This window comes from Eschrichtius robustus, chromosome 18 (assembly GCF_028021215.1).
Source record: "Eschrichtius robustus isolate mEscRob2 chromosome 18, mEscRob2.pri, whole genome shotgun sequence".
In the NCBI taxonomy this organism is placed as follows: domain Eukaryota; kingdom Metazoa; phylum Chordata; class Mammalia; order Artiodactyla; family Eschrichtiidae; genus Eschrichtius; species Eschrichtius robustus.
The window spans coordinates 24180783-24208488 of NC_090841.1; the positions used below are offsets into that span (position 1 = coordinate 24180783).

The 27706-nt window shown below is 39.2% G+C and overlaps 1 protein-coding gene across 6 annotated transcripts in view; it reads left to right on the plus strand.

Annotated features, from left to right (window-relative positions):
* The window catches only part of ENOX1 (ecto-NOX disulfide-thiol exchanger 1), a 312330-nt gene extending 286161 nt beyond the window's left edge, over positions 1-26169 (plus strand). For 3 of the 6 annotated variants that reach the window (XM_068526689.1, XM_068526693.1, XM_068526694.1), the window contains one exon: positions 25282-26166. In XM_068526689.1, the coding sequence (XP_068382790.1) occupies positions 25282-25413 (132 nt within the window). In that variant the 3' untranslated portion in view covers positions 25414-26166. Of the gene's footprint in view, positions 1-25281 lie in introns of all 6 variants that reach the window. The other 3 variants (XM_068526692.1, XM_068526691.1, XM_068526690.1) reach the window with 3 other exon arrangements.
* Positions 26170-27706: the final 1537 nt, after the last annotated feature.

Consider the following 27706-nt stretch of genomic DNA (forward strand, 5'->3'; position numbering starts at 1 on the left):
GGGCAGGTAAGCTCTTCCACACAGGCAACACTATCTTGAAAATGGTTTCTGATTAATATCTAGAATCTCTCACATCAGCCCAGAGCCGTTCAAGGTCACTCACTGATCCTAAGCAGCAAGGAAGTCACATTTGAACATCAGCAGATGAATATTTTCAGTCTTATAGTCAAGAGGAGGGAGCCCTCTACTCTTCCCCCAATTTATATATTGTCTAAGAGATTAAGACCCAGTTCCTCAAGTGTGTCTGGCTCCCGCCTCTACATACCGGCAGCCTCTTCCCAAAACCCACGAAGTGGAAGATTTGATTCTGAAACCAGACTCGATGTAATGTGGCCACAGAGACGAGTTTTTTAGAAAGAGCTGCCATTTTTGGCATGACACCGTGTTTGGTAACAGGCTTGGGTGTTCGTGAAGTGTTCATTTCCCACCAAAGGGGCAAACCATTTGCATGTGTATACTAGAAGCATGCCTCTGAAACACAAACTATCTTGTCAGTTCCAAGGCGGTTCAAATCAGCCTTAATTGAAGAGCATTCTTTCCCAGATGACAGCTAGCTAGGCAGTAAGGTTGGAGAAAATGTTCCAAGTAGTGTTTGTAAGATTGCCCACCTGAATAATCTTTAATAGTATGTATATTCTGGTGTTCTCCTAAATAGCCACCTGTCACAGTATGTTAATGAGTGAATGAGTTTTCTGTTGCTTAGACAGGCTATCACGAATGTGTTTTCTAGACATCACAGCACCTCTCGAAAGCATAAGGCATATGAAACTTCGGAGGTAACGGGATTTCCATCTGGCTGCGTGAAAAGTAGAAAGGAAGCTGCTCGTTCACAGCAAGAGAAATTGACAAGGTCACCAGGGACCCAGTGACTGCTCGGCTAAGTCACTGCTTTTCACAAACCCAGCACTGTCTAGGGACTAGGCAGAACAGAACGGGGAGTGGCCAGGGCACAAAAGGAATCTAAGAAAGGACCCTGCTCTCAAAAAGCTTGTAGTCTAAATGAGGAAATGGTATATTTATGAACTAACTTGAGAATCAGATGTGAACTCATGAAGTGCTAAATTTGGCAGGCAGATAGATACTGAGTGAAATAGGAGTTGGAGAAGGGCGAAGTACATAAGGGTCATGACCACCAGGCGGTGCCCTTGAGTCCGTGTTCATTCTCCTGGTTTCCTCTGGGGCACTTTAGCTGTCCTTGCTGCATGTCTCCCCTTTCTCCTCTTTGTCTCCTTCCTTCCTTCTCTCATCTTCCATCCAGATCCTTCCTTTTCTCCCTCTAATTCTTTCCTTCTATTTAATCTTCTTCCTTCTTTCCTGTTCTTTTCCTCGTACCTCGTTGCCTTCCTCCCTGTTCGTTTTCCTTCCAGTTCTTTCCTTCTCTTTTCCTAAGTCCTCACTTCTGTTTATCTTCTTTCCTTTTTCCTCTCATACCTCCTCCTCTGTGTCCTTCCTCCCTCCCCACCTACGTTCTGTATCTCTCTCTGCAGACGTTTATTGCAAGGTGTCTGTGTGCTGACGCCATGCTCTGCCCAGGGATATGAGGATGAACAAGATTTAAATGTGCGCTAAAGGCTAACCGTCAGTTTATCCTATGGAAGGAAATCTGGGTTTGCAGTTGGCTTCTCTGACTCTCCAGCCTTGACAAAGCCTATCTCGGCGTCTTTTCAGTCCCCCAAACAGGAACCGTTCTCCGCTTGCCTCCCTTGCCTGACTGATATGGGGCATGGAGCTGACCACCCGCATAACAACTGATTTATGCCAGCCCGTGTCAATTTATACACGTGCTTAGTGGCCTGGCAAGGAGGCAATGGGCTTGAGCTAGAGTCAGCAAATCAGAAAATAAGTCAAATTACAAATTACCTCTGTGGTATTGCCACCACATAAGCCCCTTGGTTACACGGAGCCTTTATTCCTTCTCTCTCATCTTTCCTTTTCTTTTTAATTAGAGCAAATCAATCCTTTCTAAAAGAATAAATGTTAGAAAATTTTAAACAAAATAGGATTGGAGGGTCCCACTGACAACGTCAAAGACTAAAAAGACACAGACCACCAGTTTCTTAGAATAAAAGCCAGCTGGGTAAGAGGGTAATAAAAGCATCATGTTTATGAGAGCCCTCCCCAGTTTCTACAGCACCAATACATGGTATATGGGAAAATGAGATTTCATAGTCACGGCACGTTTCTGATCCATATCGTAATGCCACACGGGACTCTCTTAGCCACGTGTATCTGATTCGCCTAATAGTATCCTTGTGAGAGAGCGAATCCAGTGCTGCGAAAGCAGGGCTGGATTCAGCATCAGAAACCCTGCACTGAGTTCTAGCCCCTCCACTCACCAGCTGGGCCAGCACAGCAGCCCTTCCCTGGACCGCGGTGTTCCATCTATGACAAACAGGAGCTTAGAGAGGATCCCTGACCTCAGAAGGGATATGGGGAAGGAAATCCTGCACACCTGGTGGGGAAACGGGTACCTCTCACTCTGAGCTCAGCCAGTGAGTGCTGGATGCTTTGTTTATGTGATGACTCCATGACGCTTTCAGGTCTCAAGACCAATGGTCTTGAAATGATTGGTGGGAAGAGAAAGGATATTGTGAAGGCAGTATCACAGGAGCTGACACATTTTTATAAGGAAGAGAAGAAAACAGAATTAAAGTAAATGAAGATATTTGTAAAGTAAAAATTCTTTGGCCATAGGGTAAAACAGAAGGACAAATTGAATTTTCTCTCAACTTTGTCTTGGAGATCCCAAAATGTCACATGTTGTATAGGTTATTTTGTCAGGGTAGGGAAAAGGTTTAGAAACCATCAAACTAACAGGAAAGCAGTTTCTCCTTCATTTTTCTTCTCACATGAGATATAAACATGTTTAGGGAAATGCTCTAGAATTTGCTGAGCGCCTTATTAAATGGATTTTTTTTTTCATCAGGCTCCTTTTATTGGTTCCTGAATAGAGTTATCCCTTGGTATCTGCAGGGGATTGGTTCCAGGAACCCCTGTGACTACCAAAATCCATAGATGCTCAAGTCCTTTATATAAAATGACTTGGTATTTGCATATAACCTATACATCCTCCCTATACTTTAAATCATCTCTAGATTATTTACAATAATATCTCATCGTGGTTTTGTTGGCGTTTCCCTGATGATTAGTGATGTTAAGCACCTTTTCATGTACCTATTGGCCAACAGTATGTCTTCTTTGAAAAATGCCTTTCGGATCCTCTGCCCATTTTTTGATTGGATTATTTGTATTTCTGCTATTGAGCTTATGAGTTCTTTATATAATTTGAATATTAACCCTTCATCAGACATATGCTTTGCAAATATTTTCTCACATTCGGTAGGTTGTCTTTTCATTTTGTGGATGGTTTCCTTTGCTGTACAGAAGCTTTTTATTTTTTTTTAAACGGATATTTTAGATGGGATTCCATTTGAGGGTGACTGCTGCGTAATTGTCACACATCCCTGTGCACATTATTTACATCTTCATGGCAGAATCAGGCTGTTACCTTGTACTACCAACAGCAACTGAGAGTTCACTACTTCTGAGGACACCAATTTTCATTATGCTAATTTCTGGCTAATTGGTTATTCAAACTAAGTAATTATGAGAATTTCAAATCCTAGTTTCACTACTTCTTAGCTGTGTGACCTTGGACAACTTATTTAACATCTCTGTAACCTTAGTTTCACTGTCTATAAAATGGGTTTTTTTATGGGCTATAATGTGTGTTAAATGACTTAATATATGAAGAGCATTCACAGCAGTATCTGGCACACAGTAAGTGCTACTAAGTGTTGGTTGCCATTTGTTTTGTGCTTAAAAGTGCAAAAAAGACCTATTACATTCTCTCAGTTTGAGATCTTTGCCACAACCTAGTGGACAGATGAATTTTAAATGGCTTGCCCAGAGACTGGTGCTACTATATGGTAGGGCCAGCACTCAAATCCAAGTCCTTAGAGCATCTGATGAGCTTCTTTCCAATTCCCTTGTCTTGCAAATGAGAAAATACCCAAAGAGATTAAGTGACTTAGGCAAGATGGTGAAGCCGGTTAATGGTCATTCCATGACTGAAATCTGATCTTTTGCCTCTACATTTCTTTCTTCCAGCAAGTGAAAGGTTTATTTGCTTGTTTAATGAACTTTTTGATGAGATAATACGCTTAAAGCATGTACGCTGTGCCTGGCCCACAGCGAGGACTCAGGAAGTGGTCGCTACCTATTTCCTGCTGCATGCCTTCTTCTGCTTCCTTTGTGGTTGAAGTCTCGGCTCAGGTCAAAAGCCACCATGGAAAACAAGATGTTGCTACTTTTCAGTACAGAGAGCCAAGATTCCTCACGATTTGCTTGCAAATTTTTGGTGAATGGTTCAGGAGGGGATGCCCAAGCATTAGCATATGACTGTGTATGGGCTGGTTGAGTTGGGAACTTTCAGGGGTTTTTTTTTTGCTGTTGATGTTGATATCACTCTAAAACAGTATTCATCACAGAGGAGCTCTGCCCTCCTGTACAGGGACATCTCCCCCATGGTCCCCACCCATGAGCACAGAGGCAATGACCAAATGGATTATTTCTAATTCCCACTCCACAATCCCCAACCCATTTGGGGACTGGAGTCAGTGTCAAAGAACAAGGCCAGGGAGCCTGGATCTGCATCTCAGCTCCACACTTACTGCCTGGGTTACCTAATCACTCTGGACCTCAGTTTCCTCATTTGTGAATTATTCCCTCTCTTATAAGAGCATGGTGAGAATTAAAGAAAGTGTGTTCAGAAGAGTTTGGCAAGGAAAAGTCTCGCAGTGGTTGTGAGATGTTACACTTTTTACAGTCAGCTGCAGGACTGCTAGGTGGGATGGCCTGACCTAACCCCAGGTGGCCTCCTACAAAGCCATTAGCTTTAGATCAGATCTTTATCTTCCCCTCGAGAATTCAGCTTTTTCTCCCCTTCCTAATGAACAGTACAAGGCTTCCTCCCCACTTTTCCAAAAAAAAGCTGATAGCTGTGCTGGAAACAAGTGTGTGGTGGGATGGCTGTTCCTTCCATCTGTCAGTTTCTCTATGGCCTCTGCTTGATCTGGAAAAAGACTGCTCATCCCAGGGGTATCACTTGAATTTGACTGGGGTCCGGAACCTACTGGAGATGACCTGTACTGTCCTCCAAAAGAAAAAAGGGAGCTTGTTAAGAGAATACCTTGACTTCACAAAGCTTAAGGAAAACTGCCTTCTGGACCAACTAAAACCTGGGTTTGACCACACACTTCTCTGTACTTGTTTTCTCTGGCTTATGAACACAGGGCTTGACCCATCTACCACAAAAGGTTTGACTGTTAGTGTGTAGTATTCGATCAGCATCGCCTAAGACAGATATATAGAGAAATTGTATTTGTGCCAGGCCCTGTGTTACATTTTACAAACAATCCTCACAACTACACTGAAAGAGATGTTTTTACTTCTGTTATACACATGAAGAAACTGAGAATTACAGCTATTAAATGACTTGCCCAAGGTCAGACAGCTTGCTCGAGGCCTAGCCCAGATGCAAATTCAAGCGTATCTGATTTAAATCCTCAATGTAAACCCAGATATGCCTGACCTGGGGCAATTATTAACAATAATCTGGGTACACCCCACACTGGGTGGAATTAGAGACTCCAGAGAAGAGGCTAGGGAATGTGCTTTTAACAAGTGCCCCAGGTGACTGATACTTAGAAAGAATGCACTATACCCCTGGTTCTTCACCCGCAGCTTCTGACAATCATGGGGAGCATTTAGAGCAAACCAATGCCAGGGGCCAGTCCACATGTGGTGAACTCTTCCCCAGTTCATTCTCTGATATAACACTCGACCCTCTGTAGCTCACTCAGTTTTCTCAGCTATAACATGAAGATAGATCATAATGTCTGTCCCATATATATTCCAGGAGTGTTGTGAGAAGGAACTCAGGATGCTGATGAAGGTGCTTTGGACATTGCTCACTGAAAGAAAACTTACTTTTTCAAATTCATTATGAATCTTTTGTGAGTTGACATGGGGACCTAATAATCCAGTTAACATGGCTTTATGGAAAAATACATTCAGATTTCAAAACAATTCATGTAAAAATTTTAGAATACAATTGATTTCAACTTTCAGGACTGCCTCTATTTAACTAAAATTTTGTTTCATAGGCCTAGGAAAATTGACCGTATCATGTAAAATCTTTTCGATGTGAATATTAAATGAACGGTTAATTTGACTTCCTGGTCTATTTAGTCTCCCTTAATTGTTTTTGTTTTTTTTTTTTAATTGAAGTATAGTTGATTTACAATGTTGTGTTAGTTTCTGGTGTACGGCAAAGTGATTCAGTTATACACATGTATACATATTCTTTTTCACATTCTTTTCCGTTATGGTTTATTATAGGCTACTGAATACAGTTCCTTGTGCAATACAGTAGGACCTTGTTTATCTATTTTATATATAGTAGTTTGTATCTGCTAATCCCAAACTCCTCATTTATCCCTCCCCCACCCCCTTTCCCTTTGGTAACCATAAGTTTGTTTTCTATGTCTGTGAGTCTGTTTCTGTTTTGTAAATAAGTTCATCTGTGTCACATTTTATACTCCACATATAAATGATATATGGTTTTTGTCTATCTCGTTCTGACTGACTGTGATGATCTCTAGGTCCATCTATGCTGCTGCAAATGGCATTATTTCATTCTTTTTTATGGCTGAGTAGTATTTCATGGTTTATATATACCACATCTTCTTCATCCATTCATCTGTCAATGGACACTTAGGTTGCTTCCATGTCTTGGTTATTGTAAACAGTGCTGCTATGAACATTGGGGTGCATGTATCTGTTCGAATTATGGTTTTCTCCAGATACACGCCCAGAAATGGGATTGCAGGATCATGTGGTAGCTCTATTTTTAGTTTTTTAAGGAACCTCCATACTGTTTTCCATAGTGGCTGTACCAATTTACATTCCCACCAGCAGTGTAGGAGGGTTCCCTTTTCTCCAAACCCTCTCCAGCATTTGTTATTTGTAGCGTTTTTAATGATGGCCATTCTGACCGGTGTGAGGTGGTACCTCATTGTAGCTTTGATTTCCATTTTCTCTAATAATTAGCAATGCTGAGCATCATTCCATGTGCCTATTGGCCATCTGTATGCCTTCTTTGGAGAAATGTCTATTTAGGTCTTCTGCCCATTTTCTTTTTTTTGTTTTTTTTTAAAGACAGTATTTTTGTTTGTTTGTTTGTTTTTAATTTTATTTATTTATTTTTTATTATTATTATTTTTTTTGGCTGTGTTGGGTCTTCGTTTCTGTGTGAGGGCTTTCTCTAGTTGTGGCGAGCAGGGGCCACTCTTCATCGCGGTGCGTGGGCCTCTCACTATCATGGCCTCTCCCGTTGCGGAGCACAGGCTCCAGACGCGCAGGCTCAGCAGTTGTGGCTCACGGGCCCAGTTGCTCTGCGGCATGTGGGATCTTCCCAGACCAGGGCTTGAACCCATGTCCCCTGCATTGGCAGGCAGATTCTCAACCACTGCGCCACCAGGGAAGCCCTGCCCATTTTCTGATTGGGTTGTTTGGTTTTCTTGTTATTGAGTTGGATGAGCTGTCTGTATATTTTGGAAATTAAGCCCTTGTCAGTCACATCATTGGCAAATATTTTCTCCCAGTCTGTAGGTTGTCTTTTCATTTTGTTCATGGTTTCCTTTACTGTGCAAAAGGTTTTGAGTTTAATTAGGTCCCATTTGTTTATTTTTGCTTTTATTTCTGTTGCCTTGGGAGACTAACCTAAGAAAACATTGGTACAATTTATGTCAGAGAATGTTTTGCCTATGTTCTCTCCTAGGAGTTTTATGGTGTCATGTCTAATATTTAAGTCTTTAAGCCATTTTCAGTTTATTTTTGTGTATGGTGTGAGGGAGTATTCTAACTTCGCTGACTTAGACATGCGGCTGTCCAGCTTTCCCAACACCACTCGCTGAAGAGACTGTCTTTCCTCCATTGTATATTCTTGCCTCCTTTGTCAAAGATTAATTGACTGTAGGTGTGTGGGTTTATCTCTGGGCTCTCTATTCTGTTCCATTGATCCATATGTCTATTTTTGTGTCAATACCATGCCATTTTGATTACTGTAGCTTTGTAGTATTGTCTGAAGTCTGGGAGGGTTATGCCTCCTGCTTTGTTCTTTTTTCCTCAGGATTGCTTTGGCAATTCTGGGTCTTTTATGGTTCCAATATAAACTTTAGGATTCTTTGTTCTACTTCTGTGAAAAATGTCATGAGTAACTTGATAGGGTTCACATTAAATTTGTAGATGGCTTTGGTTAGCATGGCCATTTTAACAGTACTAATTCTTCCAATCCAAGAGCATGGGGTATCTTTCTGTTTCTTTGAATCGTCTTCAATTTCCTTTATCAGTGTCTTATAATTCTCAGCACATAAGTCTTTCACCTCCTTAGTCAGGTTTATTCCTAAGTTTTTTGGGGGTTTTTTTAATGTGATTTTTAAAGGGATTTTTTTTTACTCTCCCTGTCTGATATTTCATTGTTAGTGTAAAGTAAAGAAATGCAACAGATTTCTGTATGTTAGTCTTGTATTCTGCTACTTTACTGAATTATTTTATCAGTTCTGATAGTTTTGTGTGGATATTTTAGGGTTTTCTATATATAGTATCATATCAGCTGCATATAATGACAATTTTACTTCTTCTCTTCCAATTTGGATAAGTTTTATTTCTTTTACTTGTCTGACTGCTGTGGATAGGACTTCCAATACTATGTTGAATAGAAGTGGTGAGAGTGGGCATCTTTGTCCTGTTCCAGATTTGAGCAGGAAGGCTTTCAGCATTTCACCATTGAGAATTATGTTGGCTGTGGGTTTGTCATGAATAGCTTTTATTATTTTAAGATATGTTCCCTCTATACCCACTTTGGTAAGAGTTTTTATCATAAATGGATATTGAATTTTTTTTATGCCATTAAGTTTTTAGGTATTTGGGTTTTTTTCTTCATATATATACTTTTTTAACATCTTTATTGGAGTGTAATTGCTTTACAATAGTGTGTTAGTTTGTGCTTTATAACAAAGTGAATCAGCTATACATATACATATATCCCCATATCTCCTCTCTCTTGCATCTCTATCCCACCCCTCAAGGTGGTCACAAAGCACCGTGTTGATCTCCCTGTGCTATGTGGCTGCTTCCCACTAGCTACCTATTTTACATTTGGTAGTGTATATATATGTCCATGCCACTCTCTTACTTCGTCCCAGCTTACCCTTCCCCATCCCCGTGTCCTCAAGTCCATTCTCTACATCTGCGTCTTTATTCCTGTCCTGACCCTAGGTTCTTCAGAACCGTTTTTTTGTTTTTTGTTTTTAGATTCCATATATATGTGTTAGCATACGGTATTTGTTTTTCTCTTTCTGACTTACTTCACTCTGTATAACATACTCTAGGTCCATCCACCTCACTACAAATAACTCAATTTCATTTCTTTTTATGGCTGAGTAATATTCCATTTTATATATGTGCCACATCTTCTTTATCCATGGATATTGAATTTTATCAAATGCTTTTTCTGCATCTTTTGAGATGATCATGTGGTTTCTGTCTTTTCTTTTGTTGATGTGGTGTATCACATTCTTTGATTTGTGTATGTTGAACCATTCTTCTGTCCCTGTGATGAATTCAGCTTGATCATGGGGTGTGATCTTTTCTATGTGTTCCTGGATTTTGTTTGATAACTTTTTTGTTATTTTTTTTTATTGAAGTATAGTTGATTTACAATGTTGTGTTAGTTTCAGGTGTACAGGAAAGTGATTCAGTTACACATAGATATATATCTATTCTTTTTTTTTTATTCAAACAGAAAGTCACAAAAATTATAATCATCCTCATCAGTTCACTCAGTCCCATGTAATTAATTTTTTCTTCATCTTGATCTTTTGTTAGCACTTTTTGAATTCATCAGTTTTCCATTAGAGTTCTGAAAATGCTTATTCATTCAGTTCACCAGTATAGTCAGTTACCAGAAAACCTGTACTTGTCAGAGTCTTTTCCATGAATTCCTTGAAGATGAAACCCTTTTATAGGAACATTTTTGCAAAAGCATCAGAGTACACCCAGAACTGTCTGTAAATGACAAAAGACTTTAAAATGACCATGGTTAAAGATTTGATGAAAGTTCATAATAATGCAATTGACAAGGAAATTTAGTTATTTCTGAGGTATACATTTTAAAGTAATAACTAGAATTATGACTTATAACATTATACCAGAACATATAAGATTTATAGAAATTTCATGTAATGTCTGAAACATTTATATTAACATATTTCCATACAAATAACCCAAAGAAAGTGTAGTATTAGTTGGGTTTTTTTGTTTTGTTTCTTTGTTTATACTGCAGGTTCCTATTAGTCATCAATTTTATACACATCAATGTATACATGTCAATCCCAATCGCCCAATTCAGCACACCACCATCCCCACCCCACCACACTTCTCCCCCCTTGGTGTCCATACGTTTGTTCTCTACATCTCTGTCTCAGCGTCTGCCCTGCAAACCGGTTCATCTGTACCATTATTCTAGGTTACACATACATGCGTTAATATACGACATTTGTTTTTCTCTTTCTGACTTACTTCACTCTGTATGATAGTCTCTAGATCCATCCACGTCTCAACAAATGACTCAATTTCGTTCCTTTTTAGGGCTGAGTAATATTCCATTGTATATATGTACCACAACTTCTTTATCCATTCATCTGTCGATGGGCATTTAGGTTGCTTCCATGACCTGGCTATTGTAAATACTGCTGCAATGAACACTGGGGTGCATGTGTCTTTTTGAATTATGGTTTCCTCTGGGTATATGCTCAGTAGTGGGATTGCTGGATCATATGGTAATTCTATTTTTAGTTTTTTAAGGAACCTCCATACTGTTCTCCATAGTGGCTGTTATCAATTTACATTCCCACCAACAGTGCAAGAGAGTTCCCTTTTCTCCACACCCTCTCTAGCATCTGTTGTTTGTAGATTTTCTGATGATGCCCATTCTAACTGGTGTGAGGTGATACCTCATTGTAGTTTTGATTTGCATTTCTCTAATAATTAGTGATGTTGAGCAGCTTTTCATGTGCTTCTTGGCCATCTGTATGTCTTCTTTGGAGAAATGTCTATTTAGGTCTTCTGCCCATTTTTGGATTGGGTTGTTTGTTTCTTTAATATTGAGCTGCATGAGCTGTTTATATATTTTGGAGATTAATCCTTTGTCCGTTGCTTCATTTGCAAATATTTTCTCCCATTCTGAGGGTTGTCTTTTCATCTTGTTTATGGTTTCCTTTGCTGTGCAAAACTTTGAAGTTTCATTAGGTCCCATTTGTTTATTTTCGTTTTTATTTCCATTCCTCTAGGAGATGGATCAAAAAAGATCTTGCTGTGATTTATGTCAAAGACTGTACTTCCTATGTTTTCCTCTAAGAGTTTTATACTGTCTGCTCTTACATTTAGGTGTCGAATCCATTTTGAGTTTATTTTTGTGTATGGTGTTAGGGAGTGTTCTAATTTCATTCTTTTCCATGTAGCTGTCCAGTTTTCCCAGCACCACTTATTGAAGAGATTGTCTTTTCTCCATTGTATATCTTTGGCTCCTTTCTCATAGATTAGTTGACCACAGGTGCGTGGGTTTATCTCTGGGCTTTCTATCTTGTTCCATTGATCTATGTTTCTGTTTTTGTGCCAGTACCATATTGTCTTGATGACTGTAGCTTTGTAAGTATAGTCTGAAGTCAGGGAGTCTGATTCCTCCAGCTCCGTTTTTTCCCCTCAAGACTGCTTTGGCTATTTGGGGTCTTCTGTGTCTCCATACACATTTTAAGATGATTTGTTCTAGTTCCGTAAAAAATGCCATTGGTAATTTGATAGGGATTGCATTGAATCTGTAGATTGCTTTGGGTAGTATAGTCATTTTCACAATATTGATTCTTCCAATCCAAGAACATGGTATATCTCTCCATCTGTTGGTATCATCTTTAATTTCTTTCATCAGTGTCTTATAGTTTTCTGCATACATGTCTTTTGTCTCCCTAGGTAGGTTTATTCCTAGGTATTTTATTCATTTTGCAATGGTAAATGGGAGTGTTTCCATAATTTCTCTTTCAGATTTGTCATCATTAGTGTATAGGAATGCAAGAGATTTCTGTGCATTAATTTTGTATCCTGCAACTTTACCAAATTCATCGATTAGCTCTAGTAGTTTTCTGGTGGCATTTTTAGGATTCTCTACATATAGTATCATGTCATCTGCAAACAGTGACAGTTTTACTTCTTCTTTTCCAATTTGTATTCCTTTTATTTCTTTTTCTTCTCTGATTGCCGTGGCTAGGACTTCCCAAAACTATGTTGAATAATAGTGGTGAGAGTGGACATGCTTGTCTCCTTCCTGATCTTAGAGGAAATGCTTTCAGTTTTTCACCATTGAGAATGATGTTTGCTGTGGGTTTGTCGTATATGGTGTTTATTATGTTGAGGTAGGTTCCCTCTATGCCCAATTTCTGGAGAGTTTTTATCATAAATGGGTGTTGAATTTTGTCAAAAGCTTTTTCTGCCTCTATTGAGATGATCATATGGTTTTTATTCTTCAATTTGTTAATATGGTGTAACACATTGATTTATTTACGTATATTGAAGAATCCTTGCATCCCTGAGATAAATCCCACTTGATCGCGGTGTATGATCCTTTTTTTTTTTTAAATTTATTTATGGCTGTGTTGGGTCCTCGTTTCTGTGCGAGGGCTTTCTCTAGTTGTGGCAAGCGGGGGCCACTCTTCATCACGGCGCGTAGGCCTCTCACCATCATGGCCTCTCTTGTTGCGGAGCACAAGCTCTAGACGCGCAGGCTCAGCAATCGTGGCTCATGGGCTCAGCCGCTCTGCAACACGTGGGATCCTCCCAGACCAGAGCTCGAACCCGTGTCCCCTGCATTGGTAGGCAGATTCTCAACCACTGCACCACCAGGGAAGCCCCAGTATGATCCTTTTAATGTGTTGTTGGATTCTGTTGGTTAGTATTTTGTTGAGGATTTTTGCATCTATATTCATCAGTGATATTGGTCTGTAATTTTCTTTTTTTGTTGGATCTTTGTCTGGTTTTGGTATCAGGGTGATGGTGGCCTCGTAGAATGAGTTTGGGAGTGTTCCTTCCTCTGCAATTTTTTGGAAGAGTTTGAGAAGGATGGGTGTTAGCCCTTCTCTAAATGTTTGAGAGAATTCACCTGTGAAGCCATCTGGTACTGGACTTTTGTTTGTTGGAAGATTTTTAATCATGGTTTCAATTTCATTACTTGTGATTGGTCTGTTCATATTTTCTGTTTCTTTCTGGTTCAGTCTTGGAAGGTTATACCTTTCTAAGAATTTCTCCATTTCTTCCAGGTTGTCCATTTTATTGGCATAGAGTTGCTTGTAGTAGTCTCTTAGGATGCTATGTATTTCTGCAGTGTCTGTTGTAACTTTTCCTTTTTCATTTCTAATTTTATTGATTTGAGTCCTCTCCCTCTTTTTCTTGATGAGTCTGGCTAATGGTTTATCAATTTTGTTTATCTACTCAAAGAACCAGCTTTTAGTTTTATTGATCTTTGCTATTGTTTTCTTTGTTTCTATTTCATTTATTTCTGCTCTGACCTTTATGATTTCTTTCCTTCTGCTAACTTTGGGTTTTGTTTGTTCTTCTTTCTCTACTTTCTTTAGGTGTAAGGTTAGATTGTCTATTTGAGATTTTTCTTTTTTCTTGATGTAGGCTTGTATAGCTGTAAACTTCCCTCTTAGAACTGCTTTTGCTGCATCCCATAGGTTTTGGATCATCGCGTTTTCATTGTCATTTGTCTCTAGGCATTTTTTGATTTCCTCTTTGATTTCTTCAGTGATCTCTTGGTTATTTAGTATTGTATTGTTTAGCCTCCATGTATTTGTGTTTTTTACGTTTTTTTCCCTGTAATTCATTTCTAATCTCATAGCGTTGTGGTCAGAAAAGATGCCTGACATGATTTCAGTTTTCTTAAATTTACTGAGACTTTATTTGTGACCCAAGATGTGATCTATCCTGGAGAATGTTCCCTGTGCACTTGAGAAGAAAGTGTAATCTGCTGTTTTTGGATGGAATGTCCTATAAATATCAATTAAATCTATCTGGTCTATTGTGTCATTTAAAGCTTCTGTTTCCATATTTATTTTCATTTTGGATGATCTGTCCATTGGTGTAAGTGAGGTGTTAAAAGTCCCCCACTATTACTGTGTTACTGTCGATTTCCTCTTTTATAGCTGTTAGCAGTTGCCTTACGTATTGAGGTGCTCCTATGTAGGGTGCATATATATTTATAATCGTTATATCTTCTTCTTGGATTGATCCATTGATCATTATGTAGTGTCCTTCCTTGTCTCTTGTAACATTCTTTATTTTAAAGTCTGTTTTATCTGATATGAGTATAGCTACTCCAGCTTTCTTTTGATTTCCATTTGCATGGAATATCTTTTTCCATCCCCTCACTTTCAGTCTGTATGTGTCCCTAGGTCTGAAGTGGGTCTCTTGTAGACAGCATATATATGGGCCTTGTTTTTGTATCCATTCAGTGAGCCTGTGTCTTTTGGTTGGAGCATTTAATCCATTCACGTTTAAGGTAATTATCGATATGTATGTTCCTATGACCATTTTCTTAATTGTTTTGGGTTTGTTGTTTTAGGTCCTTTTCTTCTCTTGTGTTTCCCACTTAGAGAAGTTCCTTTAGCATTTATTGTAGAGCTGCTTTGGTCGTGCTGAATTCTCTTAGCTTTTGCTTGTCTGTAAAGCTTTTGATTTCTCCATCGAATCTGAATGAGATCCTTGCTGGGTAGAGTCATCTTGGTTGTAGGTTGTTCCCTTTCATCACTTTAAACATATCATGCCAGTCCCTTCTGGCTTGTAGAGTTTCTGCTGAGAAATCAGCTGTTAACCTTATGGGAGTTCCCTTGTATGTTATTTGTCATTTTTCCCTTGCTGCTTTCAATAATTTTTCTTTGTCTTTAATTTTTGCCAATTTGATTCCTATGTGTCTCGGCGTGTTTCTCCTTGGGTTTATCCTGTATGGGACTCGCTGCGCTTCCTGGACTTGGGTGGCTATTTCCTTTCCCATGTTAGGGAAGTTTTCGACTATAATCTCTTCAAATATTTTCTCTGGTCCTTTCTCTCTCTCTTCTCCTTCTGGGACCCCTATAATGTGAATGTTGTTGCGTTTAATGTTGTCCCAGAGGTCTCTTAGGCTGTCTTCATTTCTTTTCATTCTTTTTTCTTTATTCTGTTCCACAGCAGTGAATTCCACCATTCTGTCTTCCAGGTCACTTATCCGTTCTTCTGCCTCAGTTATTCTGCTATTGATTCCTTCTAGTGTATTTTTCATTTCAGTTATTGTATTGTTCATCTCTGTTTGTTTGTTCTTTAATTCTTCTAGGTCTTTGTTAAACATTTCTTGCATGTTCTCGATCTTTGCCTCCATTCTTTTTCCGAGGTCCTGGATCATCTTCACTATCATTATTCTGAATTCTTTTTCTGGAAGGTTGCCTATCTCCACTTCATTTAGTTGTTTTTCTGGGGTTTTATCTTGTTCCTTCATCTGGTATACAGCCCTCTGCCTTTTCATCTTGTCTTTCTGTGAATGTGGTTTTTGTTCCACAGGCTGCAGGATTGTAGTTCTTCTTGCTTCTGCCGTCTGCCCTCTGGTGGATGAGGCTATCTAAGAGGCTTGATGGGAGGGACTGGTGGTGGGTAGAGCTGACTGTTGCTCTGGTGGGCAGAGCTCAGTAAAACTTTAATCCACTTGACTGTTGATGGGTGGGGCTGGGTTCCCTCCCTGTTGGTTGTTTGGCCTGAAGCAACCCAACACTGGAGCCTACCTGGGCTCTTTGGTGGGGCTAATGACAGACTCTGGGAGGGCTCATGCCAAGGAGTACTTCCCAGAACTTCTGCTGCCAGTGTCCTTGTCCCCACAGTAAGCCACAGCCACCACCCCCCTGCCTCTGCAGGAGACCCTCCAACACTAGCAGGTAGGTCTGGTTCAGTCTCCCCAGGGGTCACTGCTCCTTCCCCTGGGTCCCAATGCGCACACTCCTTTGTGTGTGCCCTCCAAGAGTGGAGTCTCTGTTTCCCCCAGTCTTGTCTAAGTCCTTCAATCAATTCCCACTAGGCTTCAAAGTCTGATTCTCTAGGAATTCCTCCTCCCGTTGCCAGACCCCCAGGTTGAGAAGCCTGACGTGGAGCTCAGAACCTTCACTCCAGTGGGTGGACTTCTGTGGTATAAGTGTTCGCCAGTCTGTGAGTCACCCACCCACCAGTTATGGGATTTGATTTTACTGTGATTGCGCCCCTCCTACCGTCTCATTATGGCTTCTCCTTTGTCTTTGGATGTGGGTCTTTTTTGGTGAGTTCCAGTGTCTTCCTGTTGATGATTGTCCAGCAGCTAGTTGTGATTCTGGTGTTCTCGCAAGAGGAAGTGAGAGCACATCCTTCTACTCCGCCATCTTTGTTCCTCCTCCTGTATCTATTCTTTTTCAGATTCTTTTTCCTTATAGGTTATTACAAAACATTGCGTATAGTTCCCTGTGCTTTACAGTAGGCCTTTGTTGGTTATTTATTTATATATAGTAGTGTGTATATGTTAATCCCAAACTCCTAATTTATCCTTTCCCCCCCACTTCCCCTTTGGTAACCATAAGTTTGTTTTCTATGTCTGTGAGTCTATTTCTGTTGTTTATATAAGTTCATTTGTATCATTTTTTTTAGATTCCTCATATAAGCAATATCATATGATATTTGTCTTTCTCTGGCTTACTTCACGTAGTCTGATAACCTCTAAGTCCATCCATGTTGCTGCAAATGGCATTATTTCATTCTTTTTTATGGCTGAGTAATATTCCATTGTATAAATATGCCACATCTTCTTTATCCATTCATCTGTCAATGGACATTTAGGTTGCTTCCATGTTTTAGCTATTGTAAATAGTCCTGCTATGAAAAATGCAGTGCATGTATATTTTAAAATTATAGTTTTCTTCGGATACATGCCCAGGAGTGAGATTGCAGGATCATGTGGTAGCTCTATTTTTAGTTTTTTAAGGAACCTCCATACTGTTTTCCATAGTGGCTTTACCAACTTACATTCCCACCAACAATGTAGGAGGGTTCCCTTTGCTCCACATCCTCTCCACCATTTGTTATCTGTAGAGTTTTTTTTCAATTTATTTATTTAATTTATTTTTGGCTGTGTTGGGTCTTCGTTGCTGCGCGTGGGCTTTCTCTAGTTGAGGCAAGCAGAGTCTACTCTTCGTTGAGGTGCGCAGGCTTCTCATTGCGGTGGCTTCTCTTGTTGCGGAGCACAGGCTCTAGGCATGTGGGCTTCAGTGGTTGTGGCACGTGGGTTCAGTAGTTGTGGCTCGCGGGCTCTAGAGCACAGGCTCAGTAGTTGTGGCGCACAGGCTTAGTTGCTCCGCGGCACATGGGATCCTCCCAGACCAGGGCATCAACCTGTGTCCCCTGCATTGGCAGGCGGACTCTCAACCACTGCGCCACCAGGGAAGCCCGTTTGTAGAGTTTTTAATGATGGCCATTCTGACTGGTGTGAAGTGATACCTCATTGTAGCTTTGATTTGCATTTTTCTAATAGTTAGCAATGTTGAGTATGGTTCCATGTGTCTTTTGGCCACCTGTATATCTTCTTTGGAAAAATGTCTATTTATATTTTTTACCCATTTCTTGATTCTTGATTGGGTTGATTTTTTGTTGTTGAGTTGTATGAGCTGTTTGTATATTTTGGAGATTAATCCCTTGTCAGTTGCATTGTTTGCAAATATTTTCTCCCATTCTGTAGGTTGTCTTTTCATTTTGTATATGGCTTCCTGTGCTATGCAAAAGCTTTTAAGTTTGATGAGGTCCCGTTTATTTTTGTTTTTATTTCCATTACTCTAGGATAGAGATCAAAAAAAAATTGCTGCAATTTATGTCAGAGAGTGTTCTGCCTATGTTTTCCTCTAGGAGTTTTATAGTATCCAGTTGTACATTCAGGTCTTTAATCCATTTGAGTTTATTTTTGTGTATGGTGTTAGAGAATGTTCTAATTTCATTTTTTTACGTGTAGCTGTCCAGTTTTCCCAGCACCACTTATTAAAAAAACTCTTTTCTTCATTGTATATTCTTGCCTCCTTTGTTGTAGATTAATTGACCATAGGTGTGTGGGCTTATTTCCAGGCTTTCTATCCTGTTCCATTGATGTATATTTCTGTTTTTGTGCCAGTACCATACTGTTTTGATGACTGTAGCTTTGTAGTATAGTCTGAAGTCAGGGAGCCTGATTCCTCCAACTCCATTTTTCTTACTCAAGATTGTTTTGGCTATTCGGGGTCTTTTGTGTTTCCATCAAATTTTAAAATTTTTGTTCTAATTCTGTGAAAAATGCCATTAGTAATTTGATAGGGATTGCATAGAATCTATAGATTGCCTTAGGTGGTATAGTCATTTTGACAATATTGATCCTTCCAATCCAAGAACACAGTGTATCTTTCCACCTGTTTGTGTCATCTCAGTTTCTTTCATCAGCATCTTACAGTTTTCAGTGTACAGGTCTTTTGGCTCCTTAAGTAGGTTTATTCCAGGGTATTTTATTCTTTTTGGTGTGATGGTAAATGGGATTATTTCTTTAATTTCTCTTTGTGATATTTTGTTGTTAGTGTATAGAAATGCAACAGATTTCTGTGTATTAATTTCGTATCCTGAGACTTTACCAAATTCATTGATGAGGTCTAGTAAATAGTTTTCTGGTAGTGTCTGTAAGATTTTCTATGTACAGTATCATGTCATCTGCAAATATAACAGTTTTACTTCTTTTCCAATTTGGAAAAGAAGTCTTTTATTTCTTTTGCTTCTCTGATTGCTGTGGCTAGGACTTCCAAAACTCTGTTGAATGAAAATGGCAAGAGTGGACATCCTTGTCTTGTTCCTGGTCTTAGAGGAAATGCTTTCAGCTTTTCACCAGTGAGTATGATGTTAGCCATGGGTTTGTCATATATGGCCTTTATTATTTTGAGATATGTTTCCTCTGTGCCCACTTTCTGGAGAGTTTTTATCATAAATGGGTGTTGAATTTTTATCAAAAGCTTTTTCTGCATGTATTGAGATGATCATATGGTTTGTATTCAATTTGTTAATATGGTGTATCACACTGATTGATTTGTGGATATTGAAAAGCCCCTTGCATCCCTGGGATAAATCCCGCTTGATTATGGTGTATGATCCTTTTAATGTATTGTTGGAGTCAGTTTGCTAGTATTTTGTTGAGGATTTTTGCGTCTATGTTCATCAGTGATACTGGCCTGTAATTTTCTCTTTTCGTGGTATCTTTGTCTGATTTTGGTATCAGAGTGATGGTGGCCTCATAGATTGAGTTTGGAAGTGTTCCTTCCTCTACAGTTCTTTGGAGTAGTTTCAGAAGGATAGGTGTTAACGCTTCTCTAAACGTTTGGTAGAATTTGCCTGCAAAGCCATCTGGCACTGGACTTCTGTTTGTTGGGAGTCTTTTAATCACTGATTCAATTTCAGTACTGGTAATTGGTCTGTTCATACTTTCCATTTCTTCCTGGTTCAGTCTTGGGAGACTGTACCTTTCTGAGAATTTGTTTATTTCTTCTAGGTTGTCCATTTTATTGGTGTATAGTTGCTTGTACTAGTCTCATCCTCTGTATCTCTGTGGTGTTGGTTTTAACTTCTCCTTTTTCATTTTTAATTTTATTGATTTGGGCCCTTTTTTTCTTGGTGAGTCTGGCTAAAAGTTTATCAATTTGTTTATCTTTTCAAAGAACCAGCTTTTAGTTTCATTGATCTTTTCTACTGTTTTCTTAGTCTCTATTTCTGTTCTGTTCTTTATAATTTCTTTCCTTCTACTAACTTTGGGTTTTGTTTGTTCCTCCTTCTCTAGTTGCTTTGGGTGTAAGGTTAGGTTGTTTATTTGAGATTTTTTTTTTTGTCCCCTGAGATAAGCTTGTATCACTATAAACTTCCCTCTTAAAATTCTTTTTGCTGTGTTCCGTAGGGTTTAGAATGTAGTTTTTGCTTTCACTTGTCTCTAGGTATTATTTTTTATTTCCTCTTTGATTTCTTCAGTGATCCATTGGTTGTTTAGTAGCATCTTGTTTAGCCTCCACGTGTTTATATGTTTCTTGCAGGTTTTTTTCATGTAGTTGATTTCTAATCTCATAGCGCTGTGCTTGGAAAAGATGCTTGATGTGATTTCAGTTTTTCTTAAATTTACCGAGGCTTGCTTTGTGGCCCAACATGTGATCAATCCTGGAGAATGTTCCATGTGCACTTGAGAAGAAAGTGTATTCTGATGCTTTTGGATGGAATCCTCTACAAATATCAATTGAGTCCATCAGGTCTAATGTGTCATTTAAGGCCTGTATTTCATTATTGACTTTCTGTCTGGATGATCTGTCCATTGATGAAAAGTCCCCCACTGTTACTGTTGATTTCTCCTTTTATGGCTGTTAGTATTTGCCTTATATATTTAGGTGCTCCTATGTTGGGTGCAAATATATTTACAATTCTTATATCTTCTTCTTGGATTGATCCCTTGATCACTATGTAGTGTCCTTCTTTGTTTCTTGTAACAGTATTTATTTTAAACTCTATTTTGTCTTCTGTGAGTATTGCTACTCCAGCTTTCTTTTGATTTCCATTTGGGAATACCTTTTTTCTCTCCCCTCATTTTCAGTCTGCATGAGTCTCTAGGTCTGAAATGGATCTCTTGTAGACAGCTCATATACAGATCTTGTTTTTGTATTCATTCAGCCAGTCTGTGTCTTTTGGTTGGGACATTTAATTCGTTTACATATGGTAGTTATCAACATGTATGTTCTTATTGCCATTTTGTTAATTGTCTTGGATTGGTTTTGTAGGTCTTTTTTCTTCCTTCTTTTGTTCTCTTGTGATCTGATGACTGTCTTTAGTGTTGTGTTTGGACTCCTTTTTCTTTTTTGTGTGTGTATCTACTATAGATTTTTTTGTTTGCCGTTACTATGAGGTTTTGATATAGTAGTCTATATATATGTACATAATTGTTTTAAGTCGCTGATCTCTTAATTCCAAATGTGTTTCAAATATCCTACATTTGTACTCTCCTCATGATTACTGGCTTAGATATCATATTTGTGTGTAGATTATTTCCTACCTTTACTGTATGTTTGCCATTACCAGTGAGCTTTCCCATTTTGTAATTTTCTTGTTTCTAGTTGTGGCATTTTCCTTTCCACCTGGAGAAGTTCCTTTAGCATTTCTTGTAAAGCTGCTTTGGTGGTGCTAAATTCTTCTAGTGTTTGCTTGTCTGTAAAGCTTTGGATTCCTGTGTCAAATCTGAAGTGAGAGCATTGCTGGGTAGAATATTCTTGGTTGTAGGTTTTTCCCTTTCATCACATTAATTCTATTGTGCCACTCCCTTCTGGCCTGTAACGTTTCTGCTGAAAAATCAGCTGATGACCTTATGGGGATTCCTTTGTATGTTATTTGTTGCTTTTCTCTTGTCAATTTAATATTTTTTCTTTGTCTTTAATTTTTGTCAATTTGATTACTATGTTTCTTGGTATGTTCCTCCTTGGGTTTGTCCTGCCTGAGACACTCTTCCTGGACTTGGGTGACTGTTTCCTTTCCCATGTTAGGGAATTTTTCAGCTTTTATTGCTTCAAATATCTTCTCAGGCCCCTTCTCTCTCTCTTCTCCTTCTGGGACCCCTATAATGCGAATGTTGGTGCATTTGATGTTGTCCCAGAGGTCTCTTAAACTGTCCTGATTTCTTTTCATTATTTTTTCTTTATTCTTTTCTGTGGCAATGATTTCCACCACTGTGTCTTCCAGCTCACTTATCCATTCTTCTGTTTCATTTATTCTGCTATTGATTCCTTCTAGTGTTTTTCATTTCAGTTATTGTATTTTTCAACTCTGTTTGGTTGCTCTTTACATTTTCTAGCTCTTTATTAAAAACTTGTAACTTCTTGCTCTGTGCATCCATTCTTTTCCTGAGTTCTTGGATCATCCTTGCAATCATTACTCTGAATTCTTTCTCAGTTAGATTGCCTATCTCCATGTCACTTAGTTGTTCTTCTGGGGTTTTATGTTGTTCCTTCATCTGAAACATATTCCTCTGCCATCTCATTTTGTCTAAATTTCGATTTGTATGTTTATGTATGTGGAAGATTAATTATGTTTCTTAACCTTGGGAAGTGGTCCTCTGTAGGGGATGTCCTATGTGTCCCAGCAGTACACGCCCCTCTTGTCACCCAAGGGCCAGGGACCAGCTGGTCCCAGGGTAGGTTCTGATCTGCGTTTGCTGACTTGGTTCCGCATGCTGCTGGATCCTAGTTCTCTTGCTTCTCATGTCTGCCCCCTGGTGGGTGGGGCTGGCCTAGAGGCTTGTGCAGGCTTCCTGGTGGGAAGGGCTGATGCTTGCCCACTGGTGGTGGGTGGGGCTGGGTCTTGGCCCTCTGCTGGGCAGGGCCATGTCAAGGGGCATGTCTAGAGGTGGCTGTGGGCTCAGGAAGTCTTTAGGCAGCCTGTCCACTGATGGGTGGGGCTCTGTTCCTGCCATGTTGGTCATTTCACCTGAGGCGTCCCAGCACTGAAGCCTACAGGCTGTTGGGGCCAGGTCCTGGTGCCAAAATGGCAGCCTCCAGGAGAGCTCATGCCAATGAATATTCCCCAGTACCTCTTCCACCAGTGTCCTTTTCCCCACAGTGAGCCACAGCTGCCCCCTGCCTCCCCAGGAGACCCTGCGAGACCAGCAGGTAGGTCTGACCCAGGCTCCTATGGAGTCACTGCTTTTGCCCTGGGTCTTGGTGCACACAAAAAATCGTGTGGGCCCTCCAATGAATGGAGTCTCTGTTTCCTCTGGTCCTGTGAAGCTCCTGCACTCAAGCCCCGCTGGCCTTCAAAGCCAAATGCTCTGGGCAGTCCTCCTCCCAATGCCAGACCCCCAGGCTGGGGAGTCTGACATGGAGCTCAGAACTCTCACTCCTGTGGGAGAACTTCTGCGATATAATTGTTCTCCAGTTTGTGGGTCGCCCACCCAGGGGATATGGGATTTGATTATTTCGCAAGTGTGCCCCTTCTACCATCTCGCTGAGTTTCTTCTTTATGTCTTTGGATTAGAATATCTTTTTTGGTAGGTTCCAGTCTTTTTTATCAATGGTTGTTCAGCAGTTAGTTGTGATTTTGGTGTGCTCATGTCAGGAGGTGAGCTCAAGGTCCTTCTATTCTGCCATCTTCATGATGTACATACTCTTAATTACTGATTGATAGATTTTTTTACAAACCAGTGCCATATCAACAGGCTCAAGAGCACCCCTTCACAGTAGTAATAAGGAAGTCTAATTGTGCATCCATAACAGAACTTCCTTCAGCACCAACTGGGTAACCACTGGGATTCTGAGTGATGCAGGATGCCTCAGCAACATTGGCAGGAGTCCTTGTCCAACTTCTAGAAGCTGTGTTCCTTGAATCATGGCTCCCTACCTGTCTTCAAAGCCAGCCACAGCAAGATGAGTCCTTCTCACCTTGCCATCCATCTAGTCTTCTGACCTGGTTTGCTAGTATTTTGTTGAGAATTTTTGCATCTATATTCATCAAAGATATTGGCCTGTACTTTTCTTTTTTTATATTGTTTGTCTGGTTTTGGTATCAGGGTGATGGTGGCTTCATAGAATGACTTTGGGAGTATTCCTTCTTCAATCTTTTGGAAGAGTTTGAGAAAGATCAGTATAAGTTCTTCTTTGTATGTCTGGTAGAATTGCCCAGTGAAGCCATCTGGTCCTGGACTTCCGTTTGCAGGGAGGCTTTTTTTCCTTTTTTAAATTACAGATTCTATTTCATTTCTAGTGATCAGTCTGTTCGAAATATCTGTTTCTTCTTGATTCAGTTTTGGTGGGTTGTATGTTTCTAGAAACTTGTCCATTTCTTCTTGGTTGTCCAATTTGTTGGTATATAATTGTTCATAGTATTCTTTTACGGTTTTTCTGTGGTATCAGTTGTTTGGTCTCTCTTAATCGGGTTTTTTTTTTTTTTTTTTGGCCACATGGCATGTGTGTGGGATCATTGTTCCCTGACCAGGGGTCGAACCCACACCCCCTGCATTGAAAATGCAGAGTCTTAACCACTGGACCACCAGGGAAGTCCCTGGTCTCTCTTAATTGTTAAATGGAAAGTAAAGTACAGACTCTAAAATGATATCCATACAGTGATTGATTGTACCATGAAAAATAATGAGGTCTTATTCACTGAACATTTCTATGTGCCCAAATCTGTGCTAAGCCAGTAGTCTTCACACATCCTTACTAAATGTGGTCATCCCCACTTGTTGAGACTTACTTAGAGAAACTGTCTTGGTAGGGTCATTTAGATCATAACAATAGTATGATATGGAATTTAAACAGAAATGTCAGACCTCCATTTCCAGGATCTCAGTCAACTTGCTATTTGAGATCCCTATATATATGCATGGATTAGGATGCAAACAAACACACACAAAAAAGAGCAATGGCTGCATTAGAGTAAAAGGGTTGTGGTGGTTTTGTTCTTTATTTAAGAAAAAATGAATTACTGGTATAAAAATATATGTAATAAAAGTTGGGAGAAGAAAAAAAAGCTGCATTTAAGAAACCTACCTGCGTTTTATGACTGGATGGACATTGAGACTTTTATTGCTGTGGGTGCTGGGTTTCATTTTTACTCCTAAACCTTTATGGTCTTCTGGTCCCTGTGAAAGTTAAAGGAAGAGAAAGTTAGGGTGGCAAGAAAGCCACCCACATGCTCTCTGGCCCTCACCAAGTTAGATAAAAGTGTTGCCCTTTGTATCAGAGGAGTGGTAGCTTTCCCCAAGTGGTGATCAGTTTGCTCTGAGCTGTCTTAAATCCCACCCCATCTCCTTTTTTATCTATCTAGGGAGGGCTGTTCAGGCATGGTGCTGTCGGTAAGGTAGTCATCCATATGAAGGGTGAACCTGAAACTTTCCACCCACTTGTCTCATGCCCCCCTCCCACCAGCTGCCCAGGAAATGATGAAGCCAATCAATCACATTCAGCCCTTTAACTTGGGCTCCTTTTATAAGAACATTACTTTACAGCCTAGTAGGACACTACATGTTTGTCTCATTGGGAAAGCATGTCTTCACTCAAGCCCCTGCCTCCTTGTTTCCCAAAAGTGACTTTTCTTCCTTTCTAACAGATATCTGCAAACGAAATTGAAATGCTTTTGATGAGGTTGCCACGCATGTTTAAACAGGAATTCACAGGCGTGGGAGCAACGCTGGAAAAAAGGTGGAAGTTGTGTGCCTTTGAAGGAATTAAAACTACCTAACTGTGAAGAGCAGCAAAGTCTCTGGATATGAAACTGCCTGAACCCAGCCAGGGCTGTGCAGCGTGAGCCCAAGAGGTTTGGGGCTGGTCCAGCACAGGACCTTTATGGAGCCATCAGAGCCTGACTTTAGTTGCATCTGTGGCGTTCTCTTGTGAGTGGAAATGTAATTGTGTACCAGTTCCCTAAAACAAACAAAGCTTCATACTGTGACAGATCTGTTTGCTATGAAAACCAATGATTCCACAGTCATGATGGCAAAAACCTTAAAATATGCTACATTTGAGAATAGCTCACCAAGTAAAATATTTAAAGTTAATGATGGTGTGGCAATGGTTGTTGCTAGGCTACAGAGTTGTTGTATATGTAATCTATAGCTGAAATCATTCAATGACATTTTCCTGAAAGAAGTCTTTCTGTTTTAGTAAAGAAAAAAAAAAAAGGAGAGAGAAAAAAAAAGTAATTTTACAGTGAGAAAAAAAATCATACCAAAAGAAAACTTGAATATGTGTCTGAACAGTTACTGTATTTTGTAAATTAAGTTATATGCTGTTCTAGGGACTTTTGCCTTATTGAAGAGGCAGAAGATGTGATTGGACTCCTTGAGAATGCTTTACCAAGAATATTATTTTTCTAATGTAACAATTCTCCATCATAAGTTCTTTTAACATGGACTGCATAACAATTTTCATAAAATGTAAATAAAAGAAAAACTAGTGCTACTGTCTTGTACTTGGTATAAAATTCAGGTTTCTGCATCAAAATAAACATTCAGTAAATATTCCTGTTACAAATTTTATAGCAAAGATATTAATTTTTTTCAATAAATATGACTTCTACCATATTGGTTTTGCAAATTGTTCTTTGATATATTTTCATTCTTCCTTAAGAAATATTTTTCACATTATTCAGTCCCATCTCACAGACCATAATTTTTAAATGATTAAATAAATGCATGAGTGACATTGAGACAAAACGTTATTTCAAACAGGAATATATAAAAATCATAAAGTGGAAAGTACTAAGAAAAGGAGATTATACAGCATTAGAATAGATAGATTGTATTTGAAAATACCAAGATGATATGACATCCAAATGTAATCAACATAAATTTTACTGTTGTTTTGTGTCCTCATGCATAGGAACAAAGTAGCCAATTAATTAGTTAATATTATTAATTCCTGGATTTACTTATTTGTATGTTTTCTGGAATACATACAAGTTAGAAAAGGAATTAAAGAATTCACACTTGGACCAACGGTTTAGAGAGAATTTGGGCTTCCCTTCTTTAATTACAAGTAGAATAGGGTTTTAAATTGTTATCTCCTTCCTGCTTCCTTACATAAAAATTATTTTAAAAAGACAAGTATTCAAGATATTAATTTTAAATGAAACATTTTTTAGGAAGACAGCTGAACAGTGAATGTTCTTTGAAATTCTGAAAAGACATTCATAATTCCCTATTGGACATTATTGTCCTCAGGCTCTTTTTACTGAGCCCTGATAAATTAAGGTTCTTATTCATGCCTCCCATAAATATCTACACATATGTTATGTTCAGGCTCAGTGCTAAAACCATGAATATGGAGCTGAGTAAGAAAGGACCCACCCCCTTCCGCCCCCAATGAGCTCATAGTTCAATGGGGAAAAGACATTTTCCCAAAAGTGTCTATATGATGTGAGCCATGTAACAGGAAAGATGTGACAACAGAGCTATGGGATTCAAACTAAATATCAGTGTCATGTTAAATGTTGAAATACTAGAGGCCTTCCCATTACACCACCTGTTAATGCCCACTACCACCATCATCCTGACACATTTATCCAGAGCGAGCTAGCTACTGTTTAAGTTACTATTGACTGAATTCTCTTAATTTTCTGTTTAGTCCAGTGTTATCAGGGTAAGCAAGAGAAATGAAGCATGCCAACTTTTATCAAAGCATTTTAGGAAATTGTGGCAGCTTTAGAAGGCTGTCTAGTTTTCTATTCCTTAGCCAAAGGAAAGCCAGAACAGGTTTTGGATATTAGAGAAAGTCATATGCTTGTACTATTGCCATTTTGGAAAGCTCTGATGTGAATTCAAACTATACCTCTGTTACGTAAAGCCAACAATTTTAAAGCAATAGTTTTACTGGCCACTTGAACTCTTTGTACACAGTGTCAATTTGTTAAAAAAAAAAAAAAAGAGAGAGAAAAAAATATCAAATAAAACATGAGAGAACATTTTAAGACTTCAAAAAAAAAAAAGTCAGGAGACACAAGGATACAACAGTCGGAAAGGAGATGACCTCATTTA